Source organism: Agelaius tricolor, unplaced genomic scaffold (assembly GCF_023055355.1).
Source record: "Agelaius tricolor isolate 1412-34295 unplaced genomic scaffold, bAgeTri1.0.p SCAF_17, whole genome shotgun sequence".
In the NCBI taxonomy this organism is placed as follows: Eukaryota; Metazoa; Chordata; class Aves; order Passeriformes; family Icteridae; genus Agelaius; species Agelaius tricolor.
The window spans coordinates 9,657,896-9,679,588 of record NW_027269277.1 but is presented as its reverse complement, the minus strand read 5'-3'; the positions used below and the strand labels follow the sequence as shown (position 1 = coordinate 9,679,588).

Genomic DNA, 21,693 nt, shown 5'->3' with positions numbered 1-21,693 from the left:
GTTTCTTCATAGAAGAATAAGTTTAACAACTGAAAATAACAATAAGACGTACTTCTTGCTGGTGAAATTAATGAATCTCACCTTTTTTTTCCTGTGTGCTTTAGCAGTTTTCAAGAAACTGAATTTTACACCTTCACATAAAGATACATTTAGAGCACAATCAGCAGTCATCTCATAGCAACAGAAAATATTATTTTATACTTAAGAATGTAAGTATATACAATGTACACACTCAGCTGATTAAAAGCTCCACCACCTATCTATGTAATTATACATCTTAATTTTATTCTATTGTTTGAGATTTATCTTTTGTCTTCATTGCAGGAGCCAAACATCACAGTATTGTACATAATATCACTGAGGAGGAAACCATGCAATTACACGACTTGATGGCAAAGAACAAAAAGAAAACAATTTTACAAAGCTGCATTTTCCTAAGCTTAAACCAAAAGAGTTCAATAAACCACAAGAAGCTTCACTCAATTTTGTATGGCATGTGTAATATGCGGTGGTATTAATGATATATGCAATGTTTCATACCTGGTGGCTCACTTCAGCAGAATATGGTAAAGCTACTTACATCAGTTCAGTCCATAAATAATACTGAACACAAGAAAGAATAGTCTGATATTTAGTGATTACTCAGGTTCTCAGTGAGTTTATAATATTCCTAGAAATGCACTATTTAAATGAGAGTTTATCTCAGGAAATGACAATTAACTGCTCAACACATTCTCTCTACAGTGTTTGTGCCCCAAAGCAGTTAAGTATCTAAGAAAGGAATTATTAAAAGCTGGGACAGCTCTAGTGTTTGGGTTTCTCAGCAAAAGAACATGCACAGTCTATTCATTACCTGACACAAGCAGTCATTCCCCATTATTACTGTCCAGATTTTGGGGATTTTTTGGTATTTAAAGGTCTATCAGAAGAAATTGGTGAACTTACTGGAATTGCCAAATGTTTCAGGTCACACATGATTACCACTCCTCAAAGGAATCTAACCTCCATTTCTCAGTACCTAATTGCCCTGCATCTCTCCTATAGTAAACTTCCTAATTTATTATAATACTAGAAGAATTAAAACTCTCAATAGGATAGCTACCAAGTTTCTTTGAATTAAACTAAAATAGCAGTAAGTGAGTCTAATAAACTGTTCATTTTTCCCATTTTAGCAAATAGTAGATAGGTTACCAAACAGCAGCAACTAGGATATCATAAGATGTTGTAAGTTTATCCCAAACGACTTAAAGCCCATCACCAAGCTTCCTATATGTACTGATGTTTCTTCCATGCTAAAGACCCAGCTGTCCTTTATCTTCTTGTCCTGTGCTACATTTTATAATCCTACAGTGACCTTCACTGTCATCTCACTCAGATTTGTCACTCTGACAGTCAGAATGGCTGACATGACACAGGGTCAGCCTAACACCATTGTGAGATGCTGGAGGTGCACAACAGGATTTTGGTTAGTCACTGTAAGATGATGAGTAAAGTGTTCCAAAGGGATTAGCCATCATAATAAATTCAGATTGTGTCTACCTAAAGATTGTGCACACTGAGAACTGCAAATAAATGCACGTTTGAGGTTGCAAGTCTCCCCTCCTCCTGACTCCCTTTATTATCTCACTTAGTCCAACAGTCATATTGTCTAGACAAGTTCTAGTGAAACTGTTATTGTTTTGGATGATTTTTCCAGTCTAAAGTGCCAAATTTCTTGAATGAAACTCTTCCCAAAGCAAACTTTATTAGCCTTAATCATGGTAAATTTCATCAGTCCTGGAACTAAGGGCATTTTACTTCATCACACATTCAAAGTTCATTGTATTTGGCCACATCAAATAAGCCTTTTTTTCTCAGACAAATTGTTTATTCACAGGAGCTTTCATTTAAAAGTGGACTAAGCCAGAAAAACAGATTTATGGGTAGTGATTTTACAAGATTTTGGAAGTAATGGCATTCTTAACTTCTCCATATTTTCCTACTAAATCTCACAGCTAGGGTTTTTCAGTGCTAGAAATAGTTAACACCTCCAAATCAGTCAGAAAATTTGAAATGCTTGGCATTCACCTAAATCAGACTGAAAATTACTTTTTCAATACATGAGTTTTTAGGTTTCAGTTGGGTTTTTAGTTGGGTGATGCTACTATTCTTCAGCGTGAAAAGCACACCCACTGAAGGCTTGATCCTTAACAACATGAAGTAGCCTAAGGAAATATTTTCATTGGAGCCAAGAACAAAGTCTAAGCTTCTTTGTCTCTATTGAGATCCTTTGATCTGAAAAATTTCTTGAAGTCGAAAATCATAAAGCTGGTAAGAAGGGCAGTGGCACATCTATTTGATATAAAAAATGCTACCCAGGTGAAATCTGTAACAGAGGAAATTCAGCAAATTCAATACACTCAGAGCAGGTGGCAGCTGAAAGATTCTTCACAGAAAATGGTTTCTGATGTCTAGATCTCTTTTTGACAGATTTTTGAGATTTTTTTTGACAGATTTTGCTACATTTCCTGCTTATTAATAGTTAACAATTAAGTGTGAACACACTGGTTTTAATATGTTTCCACTTAGTTAAACATAACTCTGGTCATTCTTGACATGTATCTCAATTTGTCTCTGGAATGTGAGCTATCTAGAGCATCTCCAGCCCAGCATAGCTGAGTTACATTGTTCCTGTTGCTGGATTAGTATTTGCCTGCTTAGGCAAGAAGCTTTTTCTTACCCCACCTTTTTCTCTGGACTACAGCAGAGATCTTACACACGACACTTAATCATTAATGCTTAGACATCTCCAGAGTGTATCTTAGCATTTATTGCCTTTGTCCAGTGACAGGAGAAATGTGCATTTATGTAAAGTGGTGTGGGATTTGCAATGTCACGCACAGTGGAAGGTCCTGCTTATCAGCCTTTTGCATGGTGTTGACCTTATTTATTTAGCAAGGACTGAAACACCCTGGCAAGTGTGGAGTCTGCAGATCCGTGGAAACCAGGCATGCCAGCTGAATACTTACTCTGCTAGCACTATTCTCAGACAATCTCCTTAAAAGTTATCAGTAACATGAAGATGCCTCCTTCTTATTTATCAACTCATTTTAGCTCCTTCAGAACAAACTCATTTTCTAGGACCATCAGAAAGTTCTACCTCCATTCCAAAGAAAACTGGGTTGCACATACTGATGCTAGCAAGGTGTGAAACAGAAATCAGTCAGAATAATAGTGCTTACCCCGTTCTGTGTCATAGAGGTACACAAACTTTTCCCACTTATAGTAAGTCAAGAGACTCAGGATGGCTCCTTTCAAGGCTGGCCGCATCTGGATGACGAACTGCACATCTGCATCTGTCGGGAAGCTCGGGGTGATGAAGGACGTGTGGAGGGCGCCGCAGAACGACGTCAGGGTGTTCATGGACATCTGGTCATAGAATCCAAAGATGGCATAAACTCCTCTGGAGAACTGTGAACAGACTAAGAAAGACAGACAAGGATGTTAAAATCTGATATATAATGAATACAATCAAACTTTTGAAGTGTATTGGAGGTAAGCCTTCCAACCGTTCTTGAAGTTATTCTGGATGATGCAGCAGATGGAGTGAATTAATGAGATAATATGTACTAATTTCAGTGTAGCAATCAATTGTACCACCTTTGTAGCATTTAAACTGGCCTGAACACATTTATTTTGGGTTGTGTTTTGTCCTGTGTTGCTCCAATCTACTAATCTCTCTTTATTATTTAAAAATAAGCATTACCTGTCTGTAAAATACCTTTCCTTCCTTGAGCAGCACCATGAGAACTCTGTGAGGAGCTACATGACAAATGTCAGGATTACCTTAAAGTCAGAATGTTAAGGGATATTTTTTCCTAGTATCCAAAATTGATTCAGATCTGATTCAAAGAAATCTGGATGTATGATTCATTTATAGTCCACAACTCTGAAATCTCTGTGTGGTCTTTTTCAGTAAGGAATTATGGTGGTTTCTTAACAGAGTGTTAAAATCTTTCAGAGTAATAAAGTCTGTGACTTACTATATGACAACACAAATGAGGAGCACCTATTGTTGCTTCATGGGACTAAAGCTGATATCCCTTAAGCTGAAGGCTCTTATTCATTAACTATTCTGCTGTCCTGATGAACTCATCTTGTACCAGAAAAAAAAAAATCAAAATGCAGACAAAGATGATTTTTTTCAAAATGTACTTATCTGGGAAAATAATGAAGTATTTCCAATCCTTTATAGAGATTGAGCAATGACCATTTTGGACAGAAATGAAAGCATTTCAATTTGTAAACATGGCCAGCTTCACGGGCATTGTAGGAAAAAGAATTTCTTTGTTGTTCAGCTCTGTAGGAAAGGCACAAGGTTCTTTTGACCCTGAGTTCTTTCCATGGAGGGAGTCTGCGTCACAGATAGAGAGGGAGCCTGATCTGTGAGGTGCTGGGGCTCTGGATTATAAAAATACTCTACAACTGCAATACAATACAGCCCAGCAGCACTTCTAATCATACCACTGCTGAACAGGGATGAGCAAGGCCCATTTGTAATGACAAGAGTTTTCCCAGAAGAACGTTCATTCGTTAGCAATTAACAATTTCAGTTGTCAAAACTGGATTTAACAACAATTTACAACCAGCCCCATTGTCTTGGGGTGATTTTATGGTGATATTCTATTCCCTAATCCTCTGCTTTATGCCCAGGAATGGCTGCTGTAGATTTAATATGAACCAGAGGCTGGAGCCTGGGAACCCCAGGTGAAGGCTCTGTTGGAGCTCTTCACAGGGCGTGCTCCATGCACCATGGACCAGGATGTTACATTGCTCCTTTGTTGGATTAGTTTTGCTTGCTTCTGCAAGAAGCTTAATTTCTTTCTTTCCCCACCTTTTTCTCTGGACTCCAGTAGAGATCTTTCAGTGTTTGGTTGTGTTGATTGGTTTTCTTTTTTTTTTTTTTTGTTTTGTTTTGTTTTTTCCATTTGAACTGTTTTGGCCTGTTGGTTTTTTTTCTTCCTCTCCACTCTTGGGAGCCTGTGGGGGCTGTGTTGGACAGTCAGGGCCCCAGGAGAGACCAAGCCAGCAGAGGAAAGGACACCAAAACCCAGCAGCTTTGCCTGCTGTGAGGAGGAGACCAACACCAGAAAGGTTCCCATCTATTCTGCCCAAGTGGCTGCGTGAGCTCCCGTGCTCTCCTTCCCCGAGACAAAGGAGACAGATCCCATCTCTGCCCCCCTGGCCACAGGCCTGGCAGGGGTGGGGGTTAAGGTTTTGAAATTTCAATTTCCAGCATTTATTCAATCCTTTTCTGTGCCTTTTGTGCACCCTTTTTCAGGCTTTTTTCTCCTAAAACTTGTCTCTAAACCAAGACATCCATTAAAAACTTCTGCAAAAACACTGCATATATTTAACTTTGCAAAAAACCAAGTAATTACCAGTAAGGAAGACATGACTTCTACACATAAATGTATAGCTTTGCTACTTCTGAAATACCATCACATTTCCACCATAAATGTTATGATTCAGGATCACTAAAAACTGTAAGAGTAATTTCAAAAAGGATTCTCCACAATATCAGCTCATTGACACAGCATCATGGAGAACATCTAAAATCAGCAGTCAGCTGTGAAAATTTGATTTTCCTCCTGAAGCTCTGGATGCAAAAACTAGAAACGCTGTTAAAGAATTTCCTTAAGTATTTAAGCCACTGGAACAGGACATGACCAGCAGCAAAGAGCAGCTGATGAGACACAGAAAGGAAATAAGAGGTGGCAATTTCTGAAAGGAAAGTTTGCAGAGGTTATCAACCACAGAAAAGAAAAGATATAAAAGAAGTTATAATACAGTAAGAATTTATTCCCAGAGGCATGACTGAGGAATTAAATACGCTGTTTAAAAAGGCATTTCATTAAACTACATACCAGCAGGATATAAAGCAGAAAAGCTACCATAAAAAATTATCTGCTGAAGTAACAAATAAAAAGCATTAACTTACAGATGGAAAAAAGGGAAAAACAAAAATTACATTAGAAAATCTGGCAGCCTCCAAATCATTGAAATGGTGTGTAAATCCTCTAATTCCATAGGAATAATCAGCAAAACGGGATTAATGGAGAGAGTTTCCTCACATACACTGAGCCTCTCCCTCACAGATCAAGCTTCGTTCATGTATGTATTAATGGCATAGTTTTATGTAGATTCTGTACTGCAGACAAAGCAAGTATTCCAGGAATCATCCCTTCTTGCAATGTAAACAAATATTCTCAAAGATCTCCTGATCCAAAAAACCAAGAGCATTTTAAAAGTCCTGGATCCACCCATTATTTCTTATCAGGTGTAAAACTAAGGAATACGTCTGAACTGTGACTCAACTGAGTTAAACTTTGTTTTCACAGCAGATTGTGCTCGTTTATGCAAAGTGCCCATCAACAATTGGTGAATAATCTGAGAAAAAAAACAGACTCTGAACAACCTGACTAAGCAGGACCTTCTCCAAGTAACACCTTGGAGCCAACATGGAGCTGCTGCTTGCATGGAGGTGAGAGCTCTGATTTGATCCTCAGAGTATTTGCAATTATTTTTCCTCCTGATTTTGGAGGATCACCAAAAATATATTCTAACAAATGCAACTACCTCCTGGTTCAGGTTTGTATTCCCAGCAGGTTTTAAAGATTAACCCTTTGATGGACTAGCTTCTACTATTAGCTTATTATTCCTGACTATCTATTCTGCACTGTAGGATGCCAATTTAGTTTTACTGGCCTATTTAAAAGGCAAAATAAACTTTGTTTTTACAAGGAAAAGCGAAAAGGCCAATTATCTTGGTCCTCAATGTTCATTTGCATTTTTTAACTCACAGTTTTGTTAAATTTTTGTAGCATTAGGTCTTCCACACAGTTTGTGACCTAATCTCCTCTGTAATCAGACAAACCTATAGAATATCCATGAACCCAGAGTCATATTTTTACTTGTTTTCCAAAAAACAAATGTGTAATTACATTCATTTTAATTCCACTGTTATTCTAACATCACTGAGCCACAAGAAAAAATTTAAAAAGACTAACTAAGCCTTAGCCTTAAGCTCTTTTTACAAACTACTTTCTACTGACAATTAGAACAACTTTCATGTTTGAGTAAGAATTTTGGTATTTTTCCTTAATTAATCGCACTTGATTTATTGGGTTTTTTTCCTATTTGAAAAAATACAGATGGTCAAACACATACTTTGGCTGTTAAAGAGATTATTTGGACAAGTCCTAGTTCAATCTCATTCCTCAAGAAAAAAAGCAGTTTTTTTGCTGAGCTATGAAACTGCTCTTAATTATGTGGATGCACATCTGTTTCCAAGGACAGCACATAACCAAATTGCTTTATAACCTGATCTGAAAAAGTTTCAATGTCTACAAACAAGGGAGAGAGGTCCTGAGCAGCAGTTTTCCAATGGGAGATCATGATAAGCCATTATTTTGGCATTAGGTGCAAGGTGAGTATTTATTAACGGAGATTTAACACTGGACTTATTCTCAAAGTGAGCTGCCACATGCCATTGTGTGCAGGAGAGAAAGTGATGGTATGACAAGCCTGTGAATTCTCAAGCATGTCAAGAAAAGATAAGAAACTTTCAGGTCATGACAGACTGGTGTTTCCTGCCAAGGAAGGAAAATGCTCAGAGGCAGAGTGATAACAGTAGTAAGCAGAATTAACTTAAAAAAAAATTAAATCCAAAAAAACCACCACACCAGAAACCCCAAAACAAAACAAAAAAACCCCAAAAACCCCAAAAGACTAAACCAACCAAGCAAAAAAAAATCAAAACCAAACCCTAAAAAACCCAAACCCCAAAACCAAATGAACAAAGTGCAACTACTGAAGCCAAATAAATAGAAATCCTCGTTTCCATACTGAATAGCAGCTGAGCCATCCTAAGCATCAGTGTAACCCAATGAACCCAGACATGTTTTACTTGCATTTTCATCCTCCCTCCAGTCAAATCAGGCCCACCACTGAAACTTGCTAAGATTAACCAGCTAAGTTTTTTTTTTGCACTCAGATCCCAGGAAGGCTGCAGGCCAGAATCTCAAAAGATGCCCCACTTAAGTTATTAGATGTTTTATGTATTTTTAAAATTTATTTTTGCTTTCTAATGGTATTTAGTTTTTCTATGTTTTAGTGACTGTGACTATTCCTGACACAACAAGGTTGTATAAGACCTGACATTTCTACTGTCTATTGCCTAGAAGCTAAAGTCAAAACTTCTGACACCTTTTTTTTTTTCTTCCAGTTCTTACTATAAACAACTGAAGCGTTACTAGGAACATTTACAAGTAGGTTTGGATTTTGTTTGTTTAAATACAAGATGTATAAAGCTAACAAAAGAGATATTTTACTGGTGGAATGTAATACATGCTTTTCCACTGGATGATATAATTTATGGCTGAATTGTAAAAGTCAGCAGGATTCTCCCAGGTGTGGCATCCAGTGCACTTCAGCCCAGGATGCAACAGCCTGGCAGTTTTGGAGTCAGGGGTTGGAGGTTACAATACTTCAGACACCATTCCTCCTTCATTACTCTTTTTATGAGCAAGTAATTTCCCCTTTGTCCATTCCAATTTCCTATAAAGTAGGTGTGACACAGTCACCCTGTGTCACAGGGCACTGTCAACCTGTTTCAGTGACACTCCCCCAGCTCTTGGGAGGGAAAGTGCTGTAGGAGTTCTGTCTCAGCTGACATTAGCTCAAGCTGCTTCCTTAGCTTTGTGTTCTGCATTTTCCTCAGCTGTGAAATAATTTTATTCCCTCCACTTCCTTTTGCCAATTGTCTTGGATTCCAGACAACTCTCACTGCCAGCCTCAGCCAACAGACTAATGGGACTACTTTACAATGGAATAAGATGGAGCCTACCTCAGAGCAGTTGCCATTTTCTAGGGCTCCATCCTGACCTCCTCGTTGTAATAAAGCAAGGGTTACCATTAACATTGCCTCTTACAGTAACAATACAGCCTTCCTCTTCGAGAGACAGACAATGCCTCTACTACTTTCTTTTGCTTTCATTTTAATACACAGAATGAAAAGCAACAACTCTCTCTACCTTGAGCCCTGAGGAGCTCAGCACAGCAGTGCCCCTGAATGCAGAATGAGCTACTTTCAGGGGGCTCCAGGCAATCAGACTTGAGAGCTTCCTTTAAAGACAGGCCCATCATATTAAAAATGTAAAATTAAGTGAACTGCATTTACCTATAGCCAATAAAACCCATCTTTTACATTTTAATTAAGACTGAATTCTGTCATGAAGAAAATATTGTTTAAAATTCAGGTGAGAGAAGATGCATTTCTGAAAGCAGCTATTCTTGGAACAGTTAACAGTGAAAATTCCTGGGGGCAGGAGGGAACCAAGGAAGCTACAACTTGAAATTGGATACGAACCTTCCTGAGATACTGGCTATAACATGACTTCCCACCCGACCTAGAAAAAGATATGCCCTCACAAACAAAGAAATGTCCCCTGAAAACAAAAAACCCAACCCAAAACCTCACAGCAGAGCACAAAACAAAACCATTATTTACTCCTGTTACTTCACTTATGGCATCAATTTTCTCAATGATGAAATTGCAATGTTTTATCTAGTTCTTTTTACAAAGAACTACTCAACTTGCTTTGTTCTACCTAATGTCCTCAAATATATACGCTTCAGTTTGCATTTCATTTTAGGAGAGCAAATAAAATAAAAACAGCATGTTCTGGCAGCAGGAGGGGATATTAAATAGTAAATGAAAAGCATAAGGATTAATCCATTCATATTTTAGAAACCATTTACTGGAAAGTAATTCTAAACACATGTTCAGATCCAGGCATCCTTGAACAATCTGGTCAAGATCCTATTGAAGATTACTTCAGTCACCATTTCCTAAGTCCATCACACACTGTTAAAGAAGTTTTTATTTCTTATCTGCTTTCCAAGACGACTTTGGAACTCCAATCACAATTACAGTTCCTTGGTGCTGAGTGCTGTACACATTCATTGCCACAACCTTGGTTTTTTTCAGTGTGCCCAATTGCTTATGACATACTTGACCCATTAAACTTTACACATTATGGCTTTTATAGATATGACTGTGGTCAAATAAAACCCTAACAATGTGCATGAATTTGTTGTGTGTGGGATCTTCTCTTCAAACTGAAATGTTTGTGTGAGTTTTATGAGTGTATGAAAAATGCCAGCTGCCAATGACAAACACAATCCACTTGGGCTGTAACAGTGGGAACACCAGCAGCACCAAGCCTCACACATGCCACAATGGGGGTATTTGTCCATTAGCACAGCTTCAGTCAGATAAAAGTAAACCAGAATAAAAACCCCTCTGGCCCAAACTGCCAATTTGATATATATGCAAATTAAGGCTTTGGTATTTAAAAAACTACCCAATATGTTTAATATGTGAATAAAAAGGGCAATCTTGGGTACCAAACTGTAAGACAGGCTGAACATAACCTTGATTTTACTGAGAAAGCTGTGCTTAACTTTCTGAAAAGTGCTCTAGTCTGAGAAGGTACTGCAGGTAGCCTGAGCATCTGGGAACAGACAACAACACAGTGCTATTATATTGCTATTTTCTACTCACTTCCATTTAGCTCCCAAGCTACATCCAAACTTAAGATGATGTAGAGTCTGAACTAACTCTGTTTTCAGGCTACTGACCAAAAAGCTAAAAAAAACCCCACCAAATATATTTTTTTTCCTGTAAAATCTTGTTAAAACTCAAGCACAAAATGAGTTTTGTACCACAAACCTACCAAATTTTAGTGCACAGTTTTCATTAAAAAAAAAAAAAAAGAAAAATCACTGGCTATTCAGAATCTCTGTAATTATGACATTTCTGATGGTGGAAGAAACCCAGGAGTCAATCCAGCCAAGAAGTATCAGCCTCTTCTCAGGACCACAATATGAAAGGATTTTATTTACCTGCAATCCCTGTTACACACTGATTTCTTTAAAACATACCATTGATTATGAGTACTATTAGAACATTTGAAAGGCTGTGAGTCAGATAATCATGACTCATTCTGAATTATAAACCATTGGAGTTTGAAAGAAATAAAATAGGGGTTTAAGCTTAGAATGGATTAAAGGTGAGAGAAGATATATATATGCCATAAAAATCAACTGATTTTTTTTTTGAAAGATGATTTAAAAAATGTGTTAAATACTTCAGGACTATACTTAGGTACGTGCTGATCAGAATACTACATTATCCTGCTTGTGTCTGTACAAGATGGAGTTCAAGCTCCCAGACCAGGCACCACAGATACAGCCAAGCTTTCTATTCTTAAACCCATCCTGGTCATTCACAATCTACTGTGAACAGAACACTTTTCATCCTGATCTCACCATCCCCACAAGCTGCTCACAAGAAGCATCCATTTTAAAGGAAAGCTATTAAAACATACCACACAGTTTTAAACAAAGAGTTTTAAAAAGAAGACTTTGTAACACTATTATAGAAGTCTGATGTAAATGCTGTGGATTTATGTTATTTGTGACCTCTTCTGCTTTCTGCCTATGGTGGTCTTGACACCAAAGTAGTGCTTGCAGGAGAAGCACAAGAGGCTTCTCTTGGCAGACAGTTAAACTCACTGCTGGAGAGAATGGAAAGACATTGGTATCTGCCTTTCATACCCTGCTGAAGAGATGTTTCTGATCAGCTACTCCAGGATAATCAGTGCATTGCCAACAGCAGCCGTACGTGCAATGCCAATGCTCTGCTCCTGATTGCAGCTCCACCATCCTGCATGCTTAAGATTTATGGCACAGGCCTCACTCAGGTTCAGAGAGTGTTAGGGACTTAATGAGTGGATGTAAAGCAGTTCACTGAGCTCTGACCTGCACAAAAGCTTTAGCCAATCCTACACACATACACACACTCCTCTCTCCATGAACCATGGGAGATGAGCTAACACCTGTGTGAGGGAGCCAGAGGACTGTCAAAGCTTTCTGCAGGAGTCTAAATAGATTCACAGCAAACAGCGATCATTTGCGTTCCTCACATCCAATATCCAGCTCCTGCTTCGTGACTAATCTCTGCAGAAACACGGACAGCGTGCATGCAACACAAATATGTAACACTCACTCAAGTGAAATAACTTGTTTCCATCTGTTGCACCATTTGAAATGCTTTTAATTTAATATGGTATGTCATGCCTGCTTGCTCTGATCACTTTGGATTGTAACTGTAGCTCTTACTTTCCAAAGCAATTTTTCTAAAAATGTTGGTAGGAAGAAAATATGAAAACCCCCATTCTTTCAAAAATTGTCCAGTTATACTAGAAAACTTAATCAGCCATTTATTTACAAGCAGGCAATATATTCTAATAACATGCATATTCTAACAAAAACAGTTACACAAATGTTTCTGTAAATATATTCAGAGTAATAAGAGTTCCACAGGCCATTAAGCATTCTGCCTTGGAACAAAAAGACACGTTCAAAAAAGTGTTTTTAACATGAACTTAACAAGATATGGTAGACCAGGGAGTACTCACTTCACAACTGTTACCTTCTTCATGTACAATCTATCTTAACAATACTTGAAACAACAGGCTAAAGGAAAGCAAGAGCTTTGTGGTATGAAGAAAAAAATAAATCATACCCATCAGAAAAGGGCAGCATTTTGTAGCTGAGGATGTTAGGCAGAATGTAGGGTTGAATCAAGGAGCAGCAGCTGAAGGCAATGCTGTGCCTCAGAGCCGTGAATCAGCAGCTGCCATCTCCAGCACCCCAGTACTCTGAAGGGATTTCTTCTATCACTGGAACATCTCAGTGTGGAGGAAGTAAAAAGGCAGAGGCATCTTATTAAATGTATGCTTGTTCAGCAGATCCTTTCCTAAGTGATTTCAGAAGTTGACTTCATTCTGGGCCACTGTGGTGAGAGGCAATAAATCAAAACAAGGCTCTGGCAGTGTGATGAAAGATGAGCTGAGTCTGCTGAGGTGGTGCCATTTATAGGCCTGTGGGGATATATTACAGAGGATGAGAGAAGAGGCAAAGTGGCCAACACACCTGAAGCACTGAGCTGGGTAAAATTCACCAGGAGGTGAAGGTCACAATTAAGGTTGTTCAAGGAGAAAGGGGATGCAAATGCCAAAACAGCAGCTGTGCAAGCAGCCTCCAGCTCTGGAGGGTTTCCAGTTGGCTCTATGTTTGCAGAGCATGGTGCTGGCTGACAGACAGCCCAGCTTACCCAAAGCAACTGTCCCTCACACTTTCCTGGAGGCTCTGCAATGGTATTCCAGCAAGCACTGTCACTGTAAGTACATCTTGGACCAGTGGACTGGATTTCATATTTCTGTATCTCTTCCCCTCTTCTACTCAAAGTTCATGGGGCTATGCAATTCTCACCCTTGTGTTCAACTGCTGTCAGCTGATCAGTCTGAGAGGCTTCAGATCTGTTAATGCAGAAGCAGAAACAGGATGTCTGTGAAAACTGGCTTCAGGAGCCAGGGAAATTATTTGAAGATGCTCCTTAGGGGTCCAATAAAGCACCCACCAGTACCACTGGAGAAGTTCACATGGAATTCAGTGAAAACTGGACTAGAACTGAGAGACTTATTCACACTGAAAGTGCAAACTACAGAAATACCACATCAACATCCCAACTGCTCTTACAAAACATCCTCCCATCTATTTTTGTTGATATTATTTCTATCTGCCTTAGCCCTCAGAATTCCTCTTGCTACCAGCCTCCTGGACCTTCATGATCACATCTGACAGTATTTCACAGACCAGTACCCTCAGCTAAGCCAGTGCCTTATTTACAGGAAACAACAAGAATATTTTTCTTTATGAATTATGCATAATCACTATTTATCAAGCTGGGTTAATTGGCACATAACAAAAGAGCTGTCTGGTGCACAGCTGAATAATGTGGAAGCCAAAATTGATGGAAATGGTACAGCTAAAGCCTGATTGTGAAAGAAAAGTCACACTGCTACGTGTTAATTCTTAAGTGATTGCTGCCCTTTCAGAGGGGGAAGGGGAGGCCAAGAGAGACAGACCTAGTTTGGAATTATTTATTAATCTCAGAGGGTTTGGACACCATGTCATAGCTTTAAATATTGGTTTAAAATCTGCTCTCAGCCACCTGCATAGCAAAATGTTAACATGGTGCACATACATTTTCTGTGCTCCACAAGATGCTGCTACATTCATAAGCAGAGAACAATCTCATTAATCATTAGCAATAGCATGAGGCTGTGGTCTGCAGGGGCATGAGTGATGCTGATAGAGAAGTGGGGCTCTTCCCACATCTTCCCTTGACAAACAAGAGCTCACTGCCTCATATCAAGGCCAGACTAGCAGCCCTTTGGTTCTAGGATCAAGAGATCCTATAAGTCCTCATCAGAATGCTGGGTGTATCATGACTCAGTGGCAGTGTGGGGCAGCACTTGACTTCCTCTAGAACACACACACCTGAAGAACCACAGCTTAGTTCACCTTGCTCTGCATGCACAGAGGGTTTTACTTAATGTCCTACATGACAAAGCTCTGTGCACAAATTTAAGAACATGCTTCTGTGTTTTGATGGACAGACAGACTGAAGCTCAAGACACTAAATCAGAGCTGAGGGTCAAATCACCATGGTGCTCACTCTGGTGGGCCCCTTCCATGAGGCATTACAGTTGAGCTGTATGAGGGGTTGTCAGATGATTTAGTCTGATTTACACCATTACACTTCAATACTTCCCTGGTCTCTTGTCTACTAATTACTTAGTAAAATCTTTCCTAGCAGTAAAGTGCCTGCAAATTCATGCCTTCAAAATACAGCCCTTCCTTCTCTCTCCTTTACTAGGGGAGCTAACAGAAAACAAGAAGATTCCTGTAACTTCCATTCCTAAGAGTTAGAAACTCTTATTTGCAAACATCGCGCAGGTCAAAGAATCCTCCTGTGATCTTACCATGTTTGTGGTCTTATCAGCATGAAAATGAATGAATGTAGAACCACAGATACTTGAAAAAAAATCTGGATTATGTTATTGCCATTGGAATAACGTGATACAGAAATATGGTTAGCAAACATAAGCTTTCTTCTGAAAATATTTTTTATATTACTTTATTAGAAGTATCAAAAAAAAGATTCTCTGGCTTTTTACAACAATCACTAAATCTGCTAACAACTTGTTTGTACACCCCAATAAATTCCAAGCGTCCTGCAAAACTACTGAGTAAACTTAGAAGGGAGAGGGAAAATGAAGGAGGAGGAAGTCCAAAGCAACAATGTTGCTGCAACACTATCCAAGCCTTTTCTGGTTTTGGGAACAAGAATGCTAATCCTTACAACAGAAGGTAAATATGAATTTCTATAGAGCAATGCTCTGTGGATTCTTCCTTCAGTTAGACACTTCAGCTCCCAAACAGTCTTTGATAACCATTAGGAATTATCCCATTTATTTTTTCAGCCAAGGAACAAGCAGATGAGTCTCACCAGTGTCTGAAACAACTGTGCAACACCCAAATCAGAGTTGGGGGAAGCAGTCTCAAAAGGGCAGTGTGTATCTTTAGGACAGTAGGTCTGACATCCAATTTACCAAACAGCTCAACTGCAGCACTTTGGATGACAGATGGCAATAAATTTCTCTGCCTTAAGGCAATTTCCCACAGGGCTGTACCATTCCCCAAGCTCTGCAGTGAGCTGCAGGATGAGCTCTTTCCAGAAGACCATCATCACCCTGAAGGCCTGCCCCCACTGCTGCTTATCCCTTGTTTGCAGCACCACCTGTTCTGGGAGGTCAAGCATGGAACCAAACTGTGCTAAGGACAGGGACAGTCTCAGTGAGAGATGAGACTGGAGAGAGGCACTGCCAGCCCTGGGTGCCATGAGCAGCCCTTACTCACAGCAGGCACAGACACAGCGATGGGAGGAACCATTTCATGAACTCAATGAACTCAATGAATTTTTCAGCTGCCTGTCACAAAAGCTTTTAAAAAATCAGCTTGCTATGCACAACAGAACAGGAACTGATATGTGACTACAGTTAGAGATTGTAAATAATGCCTTACTTTAATTTAAACGTACCCCTGTCCTACCAAATAAAAACTTATTCAATTACTGCTTTACTAATTTCTTATAAAGTAACACACAATATCCTCCAGTTTTTACAGTTTAATGATTCTGAATTTTAACCTGAAAATTCCACTGCCAATTTCAAAGTAAATTAAAAATATTTGTCTCTTAGAACCTGTGAAATAGTCAAGAGATGCATTCACATCATTCAGCAAAAAGCAGCTCATCACAAAGGTTCCAAAGCAGGAAACCTCTCTGCATCACACACAAATGCATCTCATGCAATCCTATACTGCCTAAGCAGCAGACAGCAGAAAGGGCTATGATAATGTGCCCTTGTACTTGATTTTAAACTGATGCATTGTAGGAACTGATGTTGGGCTGCTGCTACTGAATTTTCCTACTCCAATTCTCAAATCAACTCCCTGACAGAGTCAAGCTTTTTAAAGCGTCCCATCAACAGACTATTTTTGGACTTGAATATTTTGTAGGCCTTGAACAGATTTATTTGTTGAACTCAGGTAGTAAAGCTTTTCAGATAGATTAATGGAGTAAGTGAAGTGTCTCTCCAGACTATACCAGAAGGCTTAAGAGACCTCATTTTCTAAGAAATGTCAGCTATAGGCACAGAAGACTTCTTTGTACTCTGATTTTCTCCATGTATTTTCCATTTGCACGAGCGAGTCCAAGCCCTCCTTCCCACTGGAAATGTTATCAGTGAGACAATACCTTTCTATAACAAAAATAGCACAGAAACTTGCATAAGAAAAATGAATTTGATAACAATAGAATGACTTTCTCATAATAATTTAATAAGTTGAAGACAGGAAGATTTAAATCCTCCAGAAGAGCTGCATAAAAGGGATTGATGAATTCATCAGCTCCTCCAAGCTTCCCAAAGAAGCCCAGACAATATTTCTTACCTCCTGTTCTACAGATATCACCAATAAAAGAAAAGCAGGCATTCAAGTCCCTCTATTATGCTATTCTTTGCCTCTGGGGCTAAACTCACTGTTGAATCTGCTTTAAGTCATTGTGACACATTTAAAAATATTCTGATTTGTTTCTAATCTCTCTCATTAGAATAATACACTCGTAACACCCTTTCTGGTTAGGATCATGGTTCTGAACCCTGAAGTCACCATATGGACATACAGCAAGCTACTGACCTTTTTGGTTTTCTACTAAACCAAGAAAAGTCTGCAAAAACATCACCAGAAATGTAAACACATGCTATCACTAGTTTTAGTTAAGCACTGTCAGTATATTCCAGTATTTCAAGAAGTCCTGAGACCTACAGAAATCATAACAAACTAAATTATGAACTCCATGGACTGAAAAATCATGGACTGCTCAAATTTTTGTATGGATTTAGCAATATACTTTTACATACAGTTCTCTTTTCTTGTTATTGGATAAATAAAAGGAAGACAAAGCGATGGGACTAAAACACAGAAACGTAATACTGTAACAAGTCAGCAATTGCCACCACTTACAAAAACGAGAGAGAAAAAAAGAAGAAATGTTTTCTGGTTGACTGCCATGTTGGTGCTTTGAGAAAGGACAGCAGGAAATAACTTTACACATAGTACACAATTCATAAATTTACCCTGTCCCTTTAAGCACAGAACCTTTGGGATTTTATTGTTTTAACCTGTGTTTGAGAGTAATATTTTATTCTATCAAAATTATTGAGTCATACAAGGATTCAGTGGTAGCCATCTGCTGGGAGCCTCCTCTTCACTCTGGGGGGATAAAAACCAAACTACACTGAATCTTTCATCTGACTCTGTTGAGTTACTATAGGAATAGAAAGAGAGATTGACACTAACAGGATAATTTAGTAACCATGAATAGATGGACTAAAGACTAGTTCCAAATGATTTCATTTCTGTTCTTTAGAAAAAAAACCTTCCTCTTCCATGAAATCTGCCCATGATACAGTAATTAAAAATCTTTCTAGACAGCAAACACACCAAGGTTGTCCCCTAGAAGTGAGTATTTCCAAGCCATCTCACATCTTAGAAAGAAGTGCAACTTAAATCTTGGCTCCAGATCCTTTTCCAAATTGTGGCTTCCCTTCACATACTTGGTCTTGTTCTTCCTCTCTCCCAACACCCAGACCCATTCCCAAATAAAACACATCCTGCTATCACACAATTAACGTTGAATAAAAAACATAAGGAGACTATTACTGCAAATAAAGCAAATCATGGAAATGTCACAATAAAAATATTTTCTTTTACCAAGAGGGTGGTTGAAACAAATGTAAATAAATTCAGTATCTTGGATTTTCATGACTTCAGCTAAGCAGAATAAATGTGCTGGGTCAAGCCAAAAAGTGAAACTAATCATGCTCTACAGAGCTGTAGCCTCCTGACAAGCCATGTTCTGAAGTCTCTTTCTGAAACTGTTTTATCTACAGAGTCCATTCAAACCTCCCAAGTGAGGGCTGGAATCCACAGCACAGTCAGCTAATTAGAGCCAACAATGTGGGAAATGCAAGATAATTAAATTCTTCTCCTAAAAGATTTATTTCTGAATACCAGTTTTGGGATACTAGGGGGGAACAAGTGAGAAATTAATCTCACTCTGGAAAACTTAACTCATCTTTGTGAGACTCTCCCCAGGAATGGAGCAATAATAAGGTGTTGCTTATTAAGAAACAGCACTGATCACAGTACTTTTACACAAAGATGCTGCTGTACACATAATTTTAAAATCTGTGTCCTTGATATCAGCAGATATTGTCTGTACAAGCAGAAGACATACATTCAGTCCATGACACAACTGCAGGATAAATAAAACCAAGTTTGAATCAAAAGAAAAATATAAATAAAACCCAAGAGTTCTTAAAAATAAGAATTGTCAAACACAAGAGGAAGGGTTATTCCGCTACAACAGCATAATCAGAGTTTAAAAATGTAATCACTGCCCAAGATTAGAAAAGGCTACCTGAATGGATGAGTCTGGAAGGAGGGTTCAGGTGAAGAACTTGGGCTTGTGATTAACTAGATCTGAAAAATAACCAGTTATTTAAGCTAAGCAAGCCCACATGTTCTCATTCTCCTGAAAGGCAACACAACTCACCCCAACTGACACCTAACAGAGATTACACAGATTGCCTCTTGCAATGGATTTTGCTACTCACTTAGAACAAAGCTGGGGCCTGAATTAGATATCCACTCAGTGTTTTATACAGCTGAGCAGACTATTGAAATGTAAGTTTGGATATTAGGGTGTTCAGTTTCAACATCCAAGCTCTCCTTATGGACAAGGGCACAGAACACTGAAGAATATTAAATAAGGTGGTTTAGCTACAAGCCCTATACAAGCAACCTGCCAAACGACATTATCACCCTTTCTTATTTCTTCCTCTGCCATTCTTTTCTCAAGAGCTCAGATAACCATCGCAGGTAATCTTTATTACCACAATTGATCTTGTATGTTTAAACCACAAATAGGACAGAAGCAGTCATATTGCAGCTCCACAGAAGAATGAGACAATTCTGCTTAGGGAAGGACATCTTTCCTTACGATTCACAGGACATTTTCCTCTTTACACTAAATTGAACTGTAGAAATGTCACAGTTTTCCATAATTAAAAAAGAAAAAGAGGAGAGATTCATCCCTGTACATTTCTTCACCCTCAGGCTGTCCTTTCTGCAGAAGGCAGCCAGAAAGGCAAAGGTATCTAGTAAAAATACCTGCTTATCACCTCCCAAGCTGGCTTTGTGAGTAACTTGACACTGCAGCTGAACAGTCAAACCCACATCCATGCTTTAATTAGAGGTAAGGGGAGCACCTACTGTTTGCATTTACAGTCTGTGTGGTTCATGAGCAGCAGGAGCAAGTTCAGCCATCACAACTGCTCAGCTTGTGCTGCTCTGATGCATGGTTTCAGCAGGGGAACAATTAAGCAGACCCATTCACAGCTGAAGAGGCCACTAAATTTTGCCAAGTGCAGTCACTAGTGTTTTATCCTTGCTACTGTATCTTGTCAGCCACTGCACCACACAAATTATCAACAGAATCCATCTCTCTCTGCTGACAGCATGGGCATGGGGGTGTCTATTCTCCCATGAACACAGAGGATATTTAGTCTGCTAACTCATCCACTTGTATAGAGATTGAGCATATCCCATCTCATAAGAGGAGATTATTGATGACGTTTTATTCTTAAATTATTTCTCCAAAAATTTAAAGTGGTGGAATTAGAACAGCTTCACTGCAGAGACTGACAAAGGAAAGGCAAGCAGAAGGAAGCAGACAGATAAAAAGTGGCTTGCTAGGATCTGAAAAACCAATGACAAGACAGGCAAATGAAGAGCAAGATTAGTTTCACTTATTTTCTCGTTACAAATTTTACAGATTAAAATGAAGACTACAAAGGAAAAGAAAGAACAAGACAAAAAAACACTTCCTATTCAGGAAATTGGTAATTCATGCTGTGAAAAACCTGGGATTATGGTAAAAATATTCCACTTGAAAGCTATCACAAGTAATGCAAGCTGCGGAAGAACATGACCCTTTGGTAACCAAACAACACACAAATTCATAGCAAATCTGTAAACCCTGTACTGCCAAAAAGAACTGCTAAATATCATTTTAAGAAACATAGTGGCATAGACCTGTTTTTATGAAGCATGAAAGTCAGTCAATTCCAGCTGGAGTGACTTGGACTTAGGTATTTAATGAAACTTTAAATGCAATTATTTAATAAATTGGCTACAATTGCAAACACATTTTAAAACACACCCTAGCATGTTACAGTTACTTCTGTCACTGCTGTGTACTACTGAAGTTATGCTCATTGTACCAATTAGCTCAGGCAAATACAGGGAAAGTCTGCTCTCGGGACAGCAGCTGGAGGCAGTGGTGTTATTTCAGATATAAACACGTAAGAATGAGTAAAACTAAAATAAAAATGCTCTGAGCAGTTAAATGTAAAATCTTAAATCTTTTCAGTCACTGATGGCTACAGAGTAAGACAATGGAAATTTTCAAGCACAGTACTTAAAAATCTATCTAATCTTTATTTAATGATCACACTTTTTCAAAATATCAGTCCTTCAAAGATACTGCAACATATCAATGAGAGAGCACGTTCTCTAAAATGTGAGAGGGGCTTTTATTTCAACTTTTGGGGTTCTAACTCATTCAAGTTAGAAGAACAGATTGTTCCACAGCCAACAGGCCATCTGCTGACCTTGTCTCCAGCAAATCCCACAGAAAAAGACATTGTGATGGAATGACCCAGGCAACTGGGATACACACCATTAAGTAAGAGACAGAATGAAGAATGGAAAACTTTTGAGGGTAACTGTAGACAAACACAATCACTGCATCAATGCATTTTTTAAATAAAAAAATGAGAAAGATGAAGCTATTTGCTCTGAAGCCAGAAGACTACTACTGTATGCCTTGCAAACAGGGTTTCTCAAGGGTTTCTTTGATTTTAAAACAAAACTGTGGTCATAGAGTACACTTAAATAGTCTCTTTTCTATCTGCAACTTCCAAGAAGTTTTTTACTCTTTTAATAAAACAAATGTTCTTCACCTCCACAGCAAAGATTGTATAAGCCGGTTAGTACTCACTGAGTTTTGCTGTGTCACCCCATTTCAACATAAACTTGTTAACTGGTTGTTAC

At 38.6% G+C, this 21,693-nt stretch overlaps 1 protein-coding gene across 6 annotated transcripts in view; it reads right to left on the bottom strand.

Moving 5' to 3' along the window:
- The window catches only part of GRIA3 (glutamate ionotropic receptor AMPA type subunit 3), a 145,340-nt gene that overhangs the window by 107,399 nt on the left and 16,248 nt on the right, over positions 1-21,693 (bottom strand). For all 6 annotated transcript variants that reach the window (XR_011681565.1, XM_071442408.1, XM_071442409.1 and 3 more), the window contains exon 3: positions 3,222-3,461. Coding sequence is in view for 5 of the 6 variants with exons in the window: in XM_071442408.1 (XP_071298509.1) it covers positions 3,222-3,461 (240 nt within the window). In the remaining variant the exon portion in view is untranslated. The remainder of the gene's footprint in view (positions 1-3,221; positions 3,462-21,693) is intronic.